The sequence below is a fragment of the Salvelinus sp. IW2-2015 genome, linkage group LG17 (assembly GCF_002910315.2).
Source record: "Salvelinus sp. IW2-2015 linkage group LG17, ASM291031v2, whole genome shotgun sequence".
In the NCBI taxonomy this organism is placed as follows: Eukaryota; Metazoa; Chordata; class Actinopteri; order Salmoniformes; family Salmonidae; genus Salvelinus; species Salvelinus sp. IW2-2015.
Genome location: NC_036857.1, coordinates 41,487,042 through 41,501,527, shown reverse-complemented (window position 1 = coordinate 41,501,527; position 14,486 = coordinate 41,487,042). Strand labels below are relative to the sequence as shown.

General features: G+C 40.5%; 1 protein-coding gene across 1 annotated transcript in view; it reads right to left on the bottom strand.

Annotated features, from left to right (window-relative positions):
* Positions 1-648: 648 nt before the first annotated feature.
* Positions 649-14,486, bottom strand: part of LOC111976706 (conserved oligomeric Golgi complex subunit 7-like) — a 29,013-nt gene continuing 15,175 nt past the window's right edge. Inside the window, 9 exon segments of the mRNA XM_024005746.2 lie at positions 649-917; positions 1,256-1,443; positions 4,206-4,349; positions 5,303-5,417; positions 7,365-7,448; positions 11,638-11,778; positions 12,017-12,203; positions 12,411-12,476; positions 12,693-12,809. Of these exon segments, the coding sequence (XP_023861514.1) occupies positions 1,277-1,443; positions 4,206-4,349; positions 5,303-5,417; positions 7,365-7,448; positions 11,638-11,778; positions 12,017-12,203; positions 12,411-12,476; positions 12,693-12,809 (1,021 nt within the window). The 3' untranslated portion in view covers positions 649-917; positions 1,256-1,276.

Genomic DNA, 14,486 nt, shown 5'->3' with positions numbered 1-14,486 from the left:
GGYGGACAACATTCCACAGGCCACAATCAACAGCCTGATCAACGCTATGCGAAGGAGAAGTCACGCTACGTGAGACAAATGGTGGTCACACCAGATACTGACTGGTTRTCTGATCCACGCCCCTAACTTCTTAAAATATCTGTCCCAGTCATGTGAAATCCACAGATTAMGGCCTAATACATTTATTTCAATTGATTGACTTCCTTACATGAACTGTCACTCAGTCAAATCTTTGAAATTGTTGCATGTTGCGTTCATATTTTTGTTCAGTATACTTTGTACCTCTCATTTACTCAAGTGTTTRCTTTACATTGGAATGGACAGAGGCACAAAAAATAATATTTCGCAAAAAAATTGAATATAATGTTGCGGATAAAGRTCGGAATAACAGTTTCATGTGTACAACATCTAACAACCTGCATCACTAAACAGAGCTTTGCCGTTTCGAAAAGGACGTATTTGGGTCTTTTTTTGTGGTTGTTGCCTTTGTTCATATTTTTTCAGGGCCCCATACTACACAAGTTAAATCACAGAAGAGGTGTCTGAACCCTTCTATAACATGACATTTACATCACACAGAGATTTGGTTCTAAAAATAAAAAGGTGTCATTTGAATCTTCAATTAACTTCATTATCAAAGACTTGAAGAAAGAGGCCAGACGTTTATTAAATCAGTGGACAGATTCCAGTACATTACAAATAAACAAAACCATTTCTACCCTGATTTCCAGAAATTAGCCATAATAGAAAACAATATWAAAAAAAAGACAACATAAACAGTATGATGCCAAAGCAGTTTAAATATTTGATAACCAGATGTTGCTTATAGCCATTTCATGATGGGAATATCCCTAAATGGAGACTTCTCAGGTTTCTGCCATACCAGGGGTCCAGACACCAGATTCTAGTTATCATATCTACAGAAAGGGAAACAGATTGTTTATGTGATTGTTACATTACATAAATCCATATTTATACTTAGTATAATGTTTGTCACTTGATTGTTTTCATCTAAATTCTTTGACACAGGATTCGTTTTTTTTTGTCAGGTGTAAACACAAGATATGTCTGACCAACACAGGTCAGGAAGGAAACAACGTATTTGTATTAGGGTGAGAGAACTCTGGGCCCTATATTTATAATGTTTGACTTATGTGACAGGGACAGTGCACATTAAATCAACATTTCAGTGTTCATATAAATGTCAATGTGCCAGAGTTAGCAAAAGAGCTAATTTTTGTCCATAGTCCTATACCTGTTTAGAGTGTGATCGTGGTCAGTGGTCCAGCCCCCTCAGGGCAGCGATGGTGGACACCAGTCTACGGGGTAGCAGTTTGGCTGTCAGTCTGTACTCCTCTGGCTTGGCCCTCAGCAGGGTCACTATCTGCTGCAGGGTCCTGGAGGGCTGCAAGCCCAAAGCATCCATCACGTTGCTCAGATAGTCTGTGGGGAGTTAGAAGAAGACCAACACTGTTACAGACACACTGAAAACACAGTACTAGTGCCTTCAGAAAGCATTAACAGCAACTCTAGTGTCGATTTGGCCTTGTGTTTATTGTCCTGCTGAAAGGTGAATTCATCACCGAGTGTCTGGTGGAAAGCAGACTGAACGAGGTTCTCTTCTAGGATTTTGCCTGTGCTTAGTGTCATTCCATTTCTTTTTTTATACTGAAAAACTCCCCAGTCCTTAACGATTACAAGCATACCCATAACATGATGCAAGCACCACTATGCTTGCAAATATGAAGAGTGGTACACAGTAATGTGTTTTATTGGGTTTGCCCCAAACATAACACTTTGTATTCAGGACAAAAAGTTAGATTTGCCAAAAATGTTTAGGTTTCACTTTAATGCCTTGTTGCAAACAGGATGCATGTTTTGGAATATTTGTATTCTGTACATGTCACGCCCTGGCCATAGAGGTTTTTATTCTCTATTTTAGTTAGGCCAGAGTGTGACTAGGGTGGGCATTCTAGTTTCTTTATTTCTATGTTGGTGTGGTTCCCAATCAGAGGCAGCTGTCTATCGTTGTCTCTGATTGGGGATCATATATAAGTTGTCCTTTTTCCTTTGGGTTTTGTGGGTAGTTGTTTTTTGTTTAGTGTCTGCACCTGACAGGACTGTTTCGGTTTTTCCACTGTTATTTTGTTKGAGTGTTTTGAGTATTARATTTATCATGAACACTTACCACGCTGCGTTTTGGTTCACTCCTTCATACGACGATCGTTACAGTACAGGCTTCCTTATTTTCACTCTGTCAATTTGTTTAGTATTTGAGTAACTACAAAGTTGTTGATCCATCCTCAGTTTCCTCTTATCACAGCCATTAAACTAACTATTCTAAAGTCAGCATTGGCCTCATGGTGAAATGCCTGAGCAGTTTCCTTCCTCACCAGCAACTGAGTTAGGAAGGATGCCTGTATRTTTGTAGTGACTGAGTGTATTGATACCCAATCSAAAGTGTAATTAATATGCTCAAAGGGATATTCAATGTCTGTTTGTTGTACCCTAGGTGCCCTTCTTTGCGAAGCATTGGAAAACCTCCCTGGTCTTTGGGGTTGAATCTGTGTTTGAAATTCTCTGGATGACTGAGGAACCTTACATACCTTGTGTGGGGTACAGAATAAAATTATGTTAAACACTATGATCGCACAAAAAAATMAGTCCATACAACTTATTATGTGACTTGTTAAAAAGATCGGACCCTTTTTTTGCATTTTCGGCTAAAARGACATGCCCAAATCTAACTGCCTGTAGCTCAGGACCTGAGGCAAAGGACATGCATATTCTTGATACCATTTGAAAGAAAACACTTTGAAGTTTGTGGAAATGCGAAATTAATGTACATTAGGTAAAAGATAATACAAAGAAAAAAACATGTTTTTTTTGTTTTACTTTATCTTATATGACTTAGGAATCTAGGTGCAATTTATATTTTGGCCACAAGATGGCAGCAGTGCATGTGCAAAGTTTTAGACTGATCAATGAACCATTGCATTTATGTTCAAAATGTATCAAGACTGCCCAAATGTGCCTAATGGTTTATTAATACATTTTCAAGTTCATTACTGTGCAATCTCCTCAAACWACAGCATGGTATTCCTTCACTGCAATAGCTACTGTAAATTGGACAGCGCAGTTAGATTAACAATAATAATTTAAGCTTTCGGCCAATATCAGATATGTCTATGTCCTGGGAAATGTTCTTGTTACTTACAACCTCACACACCGATCTCAAGCACATTTTTACTCCTGAACTTATTTAGGGCACATTTTTACTCCTAAACTTATTTAGGTTTGCCATAACAAAGGGGTTGAATTTTTATTGATTCAAAACATTTCAGATTGTAATTTAATTAATTAATTTGTAGAAATGTCCCAAAACATAATTCCACTGACATTATGGGGCATTGTGTGTAGGCCAGTGACAAACAAAATCTCAATTTAATCTATTTTAAAATTCAGGCTGTAAAAAGTAAAGGTGTGACTACTTTGAAGGCACTGTATATTATTACCTATTAATTACTACATTATTACTATATAATTACCAGTTCATCTCTTGTGGAGACGTAACATAAATGGTATCGTAGCATCTGTCAACAGATGATTGTGGGATGTGACGACAACGAGGAACAGTTTGCAGATTTGTTTTCCGGTGCTCGCATCTTTTCGAATTTCTGAAAGGGAGGGGAACATCCTATAGACTTGAAGGGGGGTGGAGAGACTTCACAAGTCACGTCCGTACCTTTCTCTAACATCTCCCCCCTGAACTTAATCGAGCATATGATGCACTTACGCAACATTTTAGTTGTGAGTTTCCGAGATTACAAATAGATGTAGAGTGTACCTGCAAAGCTTAATGATAAACTTATTCATGCTTTGGCAAGTAGGCAAGTGGAATACTTGATGATGCTCTATTACTAGCAACATCAGTGTAGTTACAAATAACTTCATACTTACAACCAATGTGTGTATAAGTATTTATTGCTTCTTGGTTTACGTTAAATCGTCTGAAAATGTTATGACTCTGTAGATAAAAWCCCACAGTAGAATTAGATTTTTTRTAAACAACCAACTCCAGATGATCAAACGGCACACAAGAAGCAATGACATACTTATAAACATGTTTGCTCCATGTACAACATAGTTCCCTAGTTCTAGAACTATCAAGCACATTTTGTAGGTAAGTGATGGTGATCAGTTACCAATGTCGGTGGCCAGCTGTTTGGTAGAGTGGGCCGTGAGCTCTGGGATGAGCAGGATGGCGTCACAGTACGTCTGCATCGTCGCCCTGGCGATAGAGCCCAGCCAGTAGTCTGCCGTGTTGTCCAGCTCCGGAAGGTCATCACCTCAAATCAAATGTTATTTGTCACATGAGCCGAATACAACAGGTTTACAGTGAAATGCTTACTGGAGGATCAAGTTTTGAAATCAGTGGAATTTGAGTATGATAGCTAAAGAGATTGAGAAAACACKTGTCTCCGGATTATATCTTCAAACTAAGAGAAACCGTGGTATGGCATTCCTGACAGGGAGACACGTCCATCATGCATGATGATGTATACAGGTAAGATAGCTAGCTACAGATGTTACACATTTCTATTTTGACAGAAAGTGGTTTCATTTCAAGCTAAAGTGTACTGTTAGCTAGCTAGCTAACGTTAGCTGGCTGGCTCCCTAGCTGACGTTATTATTCGTATCCCAGAGCCGTTTGCTTTCTGGTTAGAGCCTAATGTTAGCTAGCTAACATTGAACCTGGTTGGTCAGCTCCCAGCAGTGTGGCATCGTTGCCACTGTGTTCATTGTTGTTTCAATAGCTAACGTTAGCTGGCTGGCTCGTTATGTGACGTGTACAGCACCCGTTGAATATGGCCGGTGTCAGTAAACGTCTGCAAAAAAGCATAATGAAATTGTTGCCAGCAGAGCTGGTTAGCKTGTTTTCATGTTATCCATAGGTAAACAAATAAATCGGCCAGAGCGTCAACTGTGCGCTCTGAACGCTCCYAGAGCGAAACGAGATGGGTGGGGCTAAAGCTTAAGAGGGTGTGAACGATGATGAATGGGTGTAGATAAAGAAGAGCTCTTCACTAGATACCAAAACATTCAAAAGGCCATTTTCTCAAAAGTGAGTTTACAAGTTGATCAACTTTCAAAGCAGAGTTACTTTCCCATTGTTCCTCAAATGCAGTGTATGATACACCATTTTGTTGCTCTGAGCCTCTACTTTTATCCAATGTAGAAAACACAATTTCAAAGACAGATGGAGGGAGAGACAGAAAGAGAGAGGGGGAGAGACAGTCACCTTGCTCAGGAGGGAAGGGCAGTTTGCCTGCATGCAGAGCCAATTCCAGTGCCGGGTCCTCTTGCGTCACAAAGGGCTCCAAGTGGAGCGGCAAAGACATGATGTACTGTCCTATCTGTCAGGGAGAAACACAGGCAGTTAGCCACCTTAACACACTCATGTCTGCTAGCCTGAACATTCATGGTACTGTAGTAACACTAACTGTGAACATTTCRAATAGAAAACCCCACTATTGTTTTCTAAAGACAGGCTATGTATTACATAATACTGTCGTGACATGACGATCATTAATCTGATTACTTATTTATTGTATCAACTATGTTTAATTGTTACTCGATTAAATTAATCATTTAACAATTAACTCATTAGGAATTTGGGGCAACACGGGAAAAGTTGTTTAACGAGTTACTATCTCCCGACTTAGACTAAAGATGTATAGATATCTCTTACATCAATAACAGTCACTTATTAATCATTATTACCTCAGTCTCATTCTGAACATCGCATATCCTTGGATCTGCAAGAACACTAGCCCTTCTGAATACCCAGTACTTGATTTAATCATGTATTTACTAACTAACACAGAATACACATACATGAGATAAAAGTCCCTAGTGGACTGACAAGATATGACGGCTTGTTACACATATGGAGAGGGAGGGGTACAACACTTGGATACATTTGGAAGCTACACTCACAGAAATATTAATACTTAGCACCCTATCCACCGCTCATTCGGATTAGAAATGCTATATTACACATAGCTGTCCCTGATCGCCATCTATCCATTGAAACCAATCGATCCGTCTATGGGTAGTGGCTATATGTAAGGCTATGGTGGTCCATCAGAGGTCACAATTTCCATCTTTGTAGAGCTTCTCTGGTAGTGGAGTGCTTGTTAGACAGATACTTCAGATGTACCAATGGTCTGTGGGGATTCTCCTTCCCAACTTGTGTCTTTAGTCAAAGTTCTTGGAGTACTTTTACATGCACAGCTGCAGACTGAATGTTTCTGGTCTCCTAGGTGAGGTTATCTTCTCTTCTAGTGTTGAAGTTGAGAGCWCCAGATTCTCACCATTTCAACGTGTAGACTAACGTCTCACGTCTTTTGGTATCAATGGTTGATTATTCAGGGTACKMCACCCGACCACTTTACACGCCAGTAGTAACCCTACAATGTACGGGTCTCACCATTTTCAGCCGTGTAGCCACCGCTCCACGCTGTCTGGTCTTGTAGTTTTAACCATTAGTAACGTTCAGCTCACGCTGTCCGTCAGGCTGATCTCAAGGTTGATTATTCAGGTTCAGGCTCCTGACCACTTTACATGTCAGCAGCAAACCGGCATATTTTGGTCTGCTATGTTAATTCTTAGTGAGTSCTTTTAAGCACTCTGGTCGGAAAGGCGGTTCCATCTCACTGYCATGCTCTTCTGACCTCATTAGGGGCGTGGCTTAGTGTGCAAGGGACATGAAAACCATTATCTCATTAGAAGATTAAAATCACATTTCAATCTTTTCAGAAATAGTTTCAACGTTCTTCATTTTGTATTAAATAGTTTCATCGTTCTTCATTTTGTATTAACATCCTATTGGATGGAAACTTTACAGCTAGAATGTGTTTACTTCCTAAGTTACAGTATTTCCGTTATATAGTTTTTAATGACATCACAAAATGAGAAGCAACATGACAGGATTATTCTTTAAATCCACACAGACCATTCCTATCTTATGAATATTGTTCCAAAGTTCATTCTCTTGGAGGCAAAAGTCTCTGGAACAAAGAGATTTTTGCCTTCCCATACTAGAGAGCCAGAGYGAGAGTTTGTGCCAACTATTTATGACCGGCTATTAAGTCATAAAACCCGGCCCAACTCCCCCCTCTCCTATCCTGTGGGAGAGGGGGGAGGGGGGTCTAGCTATCTGTCAGCCATGTGCAAGGCTGATCTGGCACCTGTGATCCTCATCAAGGCGAGAGAGTCATGACAATACATATAAAAAATTATATTCTACTTTAAACTTAAATTAGCCTGTAGATGTTGAGCCCATAGCAGGAAAAACTTACATTGGTGATGTACTCCTGTGGGGACAAGCTGAAGGTAGGCAGGTCTTCAGCATAGCTCTCTCCAAAACCTCCTGCATCTCGACTCTGATAACAGKCATGGTACAAGATGGAACATACAGTGGCAAGAAAAAGTATGTGAACCCTTTGGAATTAGTTCTGCATAAATTTGATCTGATCTTCATTAAGTCACAACAATAGACAAACAGTGTGCTTAAACTAATAACACACAAATTATTGTATTTTCTTGTCTGTATTGAATACATAATTTAAACATTCCCTTTAGGTTGGAAAGAGTAAATTGGAACCCCTAGGAAAATTATTCTCCAAAAGCTATGAGACGAGATTGGAGATGTTGGTTAGAACTGCCTGCCCCATAAAAAAAAACCTCACAAAATTTGAGTTTGCTATTCACAAGAAGCATGCCTGATGTGAACGCCCCGCCTCAAACAAAAGATATCTCAGAAGACCTAAGATTAGAATGTTGTGGAGTTTGGAAGGAACACACAACACTGTGTGGAGGAAAAAAAGGCACAGCACACCAAATCAAAACCTCATCCCGGTAGCCTAGTGGTTAAATGTTGGACTAGTAACCGGATGGTTGCAAGATCGAATCCCCGAGCTGACAAGGTAAAAATCTGTCGTTCTGCCCCTGAACAAGGCAGTTAACCATGTTCCTAGGCGTCATTGAAAATAAGAATTTGTTCTTAAGTGACTTGCTAGTTAACTTCTTCATGCTAAGGGAGTTGAGTAGCTTGATGAAAGGTGCACAGAGGTGCCCAGAGTAAACGGCCTGCTCCAATGTCATAGTTGCTAATATATGCATATTATTATTAGTATTGGATAGAAAACACTCTGATGTTTCTAAAACTGTTTGAATAATGTCTGTGAGTATAACAGAACTCATATGGCAGGCAAAAACCTGAGAAGTTCCACTTCCTGTTGGGATATTTTCTGGGGTGCCAGATTTTCAACCAAGCTCTCATTGAAAATACAGAGAGATATGGATGGGTTTTCACTTCCTACGGCTTCCACTAGATGTCAACAGTCAATAGAACTTTGTCTGATGACTCCAATGTGAATTGGGGCCGAAGGAGACAGGAATGAGTAATCACTTCCATGAGGTGCCCACGCATTGAACTGGCGGTTCACGTGAGAGTGAGCTCGTTCAATCGGTCAATTGAAGTCGATGTAATTCTCCGGTTGGAACGTTATTCAAGATGTATGTTAACAACATTCTAAAGATTGATTCAGTACATCGTTTGACATGTTTCTACTGACTGTAACGGAACTTTTGGACATTTCGTCACGTTATAGTGGACGCGCTTTGAGACTTTGTTAGGGAGTTTGGTAAACAATTCGAAAGTAGCTAATTGGACATAAATAACGGACATTATCGAACAAATCAAGCATTTATTGTGGACCTGGGATTCCTAGGACTGCATTCTGATGAAGTTCATCTAAGGTAGGAAAATTATCATGTATTTTCTGGTTTCTGTGGAGTCCAACATGGCGGCTAATTTGGCTATTATTCTGAGCTCCGTCTCAGATTATTGCATGGTTAATTTTTCTAAAGTTTTTTTGAAATCTGACACAGCGGTTGCATTAAGGAGAGGTATATCTATAATTCCATGTGTATAATTTGTATTATCATCTACATTTATGATGAGTATTTCTGTTGAAACGATGTGGCTATGCAAAATCACTTGATGTTTTTGCAACTAGTGAATCTAATGCGCCAATGTAAACTAGATTTTTTTTATATAAATATGAACTTTATCAACAAAAATGCATGTATTGTATAACATGAAGTCCTATGAGTGTCATTGATGAAGATAATCAAAGGTTAGTGATTAATTTGATCTATATTTCTGTTTTTTGTGAAAGCTAGATCTTTCGCTGGAAAAATGGCTGTGCTTCTGTGTTTTGTGGTGACCCTAACATAATCGTTTGTAGTGCTTTCGCTGAAAAGCCTATTTGAAATCGGACACTTTGGTGGAATTAACAACAAGATTACCTTTAAAATGATATAAGACACATGATTGTCTGAGGAATTTTAATTATGAGATTTCTGTTTTTTGAATTTGGCGCCCTGCACTGTCACTGGCTGCTGTCATATCGATCCCGGTGACGGGATTGCAGCCATAAGAAGTTTTTTTAAACAAAGGTAAAATAAAAAATAAAAAATAAAAATCCCACTGTAAACTATGGTGGAGGGAGCATCATGGTTTAGGCCTGCTTTGCTACCTCATGGCCTGGACAGCTTGCTATCATCGATGGAAAAATGAATTCCCAAGTTTATCAAGACATTTAGCAGGAGAATGTAAGGCTATCTGTCTGACAATTGAAGCGGAACAGAAGTTAGGTGATGCAACAGGTAAACAACCCAAAAGACAGAAATAAATCAACAACAGAATGGCTTGAACAGAAGAAAATACGCCTTCTGGAGTGGCCCAGTCAGTCCTGACCTCAACCCGATTGAGATGCTGTGGCATGACCTTGAGCGGTTCACACCAGACATCCCAAGAATATTGTGGAACTGAAACAGCTTTGTAAAGAGGAATGGTCCACACGGTGTGTTCAGTAAAGGCATGCAAAATTATAATTGTTTGTGTGTTATTAGTTTAAGAAAATTGTGTTTGTCTATTGTTGTGACTTAGATGAAGATCAGATAAAATGTTATGACCAATTTATGCAGAAATCCAGGTAATTCTAAAGGGTTCACATACTTTTTCTTTCCACTGTATAAGCCACACATTTACATACAGAAACAAGACTCACTCTGACTGCACACACACTAGTACACGCTACAGAATGACCGATAATCGTCCGAGCCGATACTAGCTTTGCCGATAGTCCCTTTACATAGCAAAGCTGCTGCTATGCTAGCCACCACTCACTGCTTGAGCCACAAGCACTGCACAATGCCAAGGAATGTCTAGCTGGGAAAATCAGCAGCCGCAAGCTAGCTCATTCTCCAACAGAAAGGTGCAGTATTGAGAAATGGATGAATTGACAGTGACCAAAATCAAACTCCTGTTGCAAATATMAGTTTAGTTATTTCACTAATAATAAGGCTTGTGTCGATGTGCCCAGAAATGCATGCAATAAGCAAGCTAGCTAAGCAGATAGCTATACTACATTACCAAAAACTATGTGGACACCTGCTGGTTGAACATCTCATTCCAAAATCATGGGCATTAACAACAAGTTAAGCTTTATTTTGATGTATTGCACTTGTGATTTCATGAAAGTTTAATATTTATAGTAATTTAATTTGAATTTGGCGCTCTGCCATTTCACCGGATGTTGGCTAGGTGGGACGCTACCGTRCCACGTATCCATAAGAAGTTTTTAAGGCAGTAAATAGGCCATGGTGACGACGTAATTACAATATAGCAATTAAACACTGGAATGGGAGATGAGCCGAAGATGAATGTGCAAGTAGAGATACTGGGGTGCAAAGGAGCAAGATAAATAAATACAGCATGGGGAAGAGGTAGATAGATGGGCTGTTTACAGATGGGCTATGTACAGGTGCAGTGATCTGTGAGCTGCTCAGATAGGTGATGCTTAAAGTGAGTGAGGGAAATATAAGTCTCCAGCTTCAGTGATTTTTGCAGTTCGTTCCAGTCATTGGCAGCAGAGAACTGGAAGGAAAGGCGACKAAAGGAGGAATTGGCTTTGGGGGTGACCAGTGAGATATACCTGCTGMAGCGCGTGCTATGAGTGGGTGCTGCTGTGGTGACCAGTGAGCTGAGATAAGGTGGGGCAGATATTACTTGTAGTTGGCCACCAGGTTTGCACACATGTCAGGAGGGATTTTGTCATGCATGACATGCTGGAGTGATCAGTAGGCTAATATAAGCCCCAAGTGGAAGGCAAACACATTGTTTGTCATCTGTAGCACCATAGACTTCACTGATCAGCCAAAACAAGCTCAATAACTCAATGCATGCACAACCTTCTATTGAATATGCATTCACCTGTATTGTGAATAGGCCTACGCAATCTTAATTTACCTAGTTGATAAAGAGATTTACCATTCAAATACAATTACTACCATTATATTGTTATGTAGTTAGATTGGTAAAAACAGTCACATTTATAGTTTGATGAAAAAATGTATGCATTAATGCATCTCATGGAAATTTTGTCCAACATARTTTCAAATGTAATGATATTGAATATCGGCCATCGGCCTCCTTGACGCCCAAAAATTGGCATCGGCCCTAAAAAAAACCCACTGGTCTTTCTCTAATAAACACACACTCACCTCCATTGTGGAGACCAGGCAGAGTTGATGTTTGATCTGCAGGAAGACAGAGTCGAAAGCCAGCTGATTGGCCTGCTGGTTGAGACGGGTCAGAGCCACTCGGGGCTCAGCCAGAAGACTGGAGTTACCTGTCCCCTTCTCCTACAAAGCAATGGCAACTTGAACATGCCAGACCTCACAACAGACCTAACTCCCTAAAAATATACTCACGCTTAAATTGCATTACAAGGCTTTAATGAAGCAAAAAGGACAAAGTCATTAATCTCAAGACTATATTTTCTCCCTGATTGTACCCATTCTAAAAAACTAAAACGCAGACACAAATTAAAGTTAACAGTGCCAAGTCATCTCCATTTTCCATCAGCATCACCATCCATACCTTGAGGGAGTAGAGGACCTCCATCAGGCTGTTGTACTCTGCCATGTTGCCCCTCTGCAGGTAGTTGTARTCCTGCCAGGGGTTCCTGCCGCTGGTCTTCCTCTCCGTGGAGCTGGCCTCCTGGATGCCCGCCAGGCTCAGAGGGCTGTARGACTCAGACAGGTACTTCCCTGCCGTGGCCAGGATCCTATAGGATCATAAMGTACGGTGTGTTGAGACCCATGCACTATATAATGCACATTTAAATAAAATGTACTTTAGTAAACTTCACCTATAGGACATGGCAAGAGAGTGGGGGAAGTAAGAATGGATATCAGTCGGGGAGTCGGGTAGCTACGGAGTAGGGGCTGGGGGTCGATTTGGAATTCAGCAATTGTGATGATGTTGGTCTTACTTGTTTGACAGCTGCTGCTCATAGGCACCACACTGTCTCAGCAACTCCCCACAGGTGGCAATGATTCTACAACGCAGAGGAAACATGGGGAATCAAAAAAAGTTAAATGCATTTCATGCACAGCTATATCCTTTTCAAACTACTGAGCCAAGCCCAGCCGAGCTGTACTGCACTGGCCTGGTTACACATTAACCATGGTTGTTGGAACCGTCCTGAAATTACAATGGGCAAAGGAAAATATCAGAGTCAGCAGAGTTTGGTTTCGGTTTGCACAAAACCCACCTGACAGAGTTCTGGAAGGCGGTCCAATCCTCTTGGAACACAGCAGCACTGGGCGTGTCCTCCAACCTGCATTTCTTCCTGATTGACTGCAGAGTGGTGGAGAAGTCTGACACATACCTGTGGAAAATATGACCAAGACACATAGGTGAGGGCAATGGGCAAAAGTCAACAGGAATATTCACATTTACTGTGTATTATATACAGTGGGGTGAGAAATTATTAACACCGTTGATAAAGACGAGCAATAATGACTGAATAAAATAAATAATTTGAATGAGTTATTGTATGCAAATTTTGGGGGGGGGAAATTATATTATTTTATACTAATACAATTGATCACCTTTACTCCACACACAGAAACGCATACAATGCGCTCCCTCGCCCTCCCTTTGACCATAACTCTATCCTCCTGATTCCTGCTGACAAGCAAAAACTCAAAACAGGAAGTACTAGTGTAAGGGAAATTTTAATGTTTGTGCTTTTCTTAAACTCATTGCTGTGTTCTATTCATGTGCTGTTCTATAAAACATTTTCTGTGTTCATGCAAGTGGTTGACTGAACAAATCCTCCTCTTATCAGTAGCTGCAATTTGGCAGTATGCCCACACCTTGTTTTGAGAACAAACTAAATATATCTCAGTCTCAGCTTAGAGAGGAGAAACCTCGTGAGGTGTTGGTCTGTCACATGTTATGAAACAGTATTGGTCGGTCACATGAATGAAACAAAATGGTAATGATGAATTAATTATGCTAAATCATGCAAATATAACTTGTCTGTGTATAGCCGTATATAAGACAACTGCTGGGTCTGCCCAGGGAGAGCTCCTGATTGACATTGGTACTATGGTGCATTGAGTTGGTTGGAACCTCTCCAGCTCGCTGACAATAAACAATGATTCCTTTAAGATTTACTGAGTGTCCCTGTGTAAGAATTTCCATGACAATTTGGCGTCAACGAACAGCATGATTGATTCTGCCTGCGGAGCTTTCCAGTGAGGGTCTGCGAGGAAAACCGGTGGCGCATTTTATGAAGCGTGAGGGAAATTCCCATCTGACCAAAAGAGGACGAGGACCCACCCAGACCAGACCCTTAAATGTGAGCTGCCCAGGAGGAGACACATCATCCGTGAACAATTGAGGGACGGCAACTGATTTCAGTAAATCAATTTAAATGAATATGTATAAAAATATATATTTTTATAAAAACACCAGCGCGCTGACAATAAACAATGATTCATTAAGATTGACTTTGAGTGTCCGTGTGTAAGAATTTCCACGACACGCTCAAAAAGGAAGTGGTCCAATGAAGCGGATGCTAAGCTACCGGACTGTTTCGCTAGCACATACTGGAATATGTTCCAGGATTAATCCGATAACATACACTACATGGCCATGCAATCTCCATAGACAAACCATTTCAGTAGAATATTCTTACTGAAGAGTTCAGTGACATTCAACGTGGTACCGCCATAGGATGCCACCTTTCCAACAAATCAGTTTGTCAGTTTGTTTGACCCTCGTATTATTTATCTTGAATTGTTTTGCACCGACTCGCTTGCACTGGCTCTATGCACACCCACACCCAATAGGCCTACCTTCAAACTCAGTGCCTCTTTGCTTGACATCATGGGAAAATCAAAAGAAATCAGCCAAGACCTCAGAAAAAAATTTGTACACCTCCACAACTCTGGTTCATCCTTGGGAGCAACTTCCAAACGCCTGAAGGTACCACGTTCATCTGTACAAACAATAGTACGCAAGTATAAACACCATGGGACCACGCAGCCGTCATACC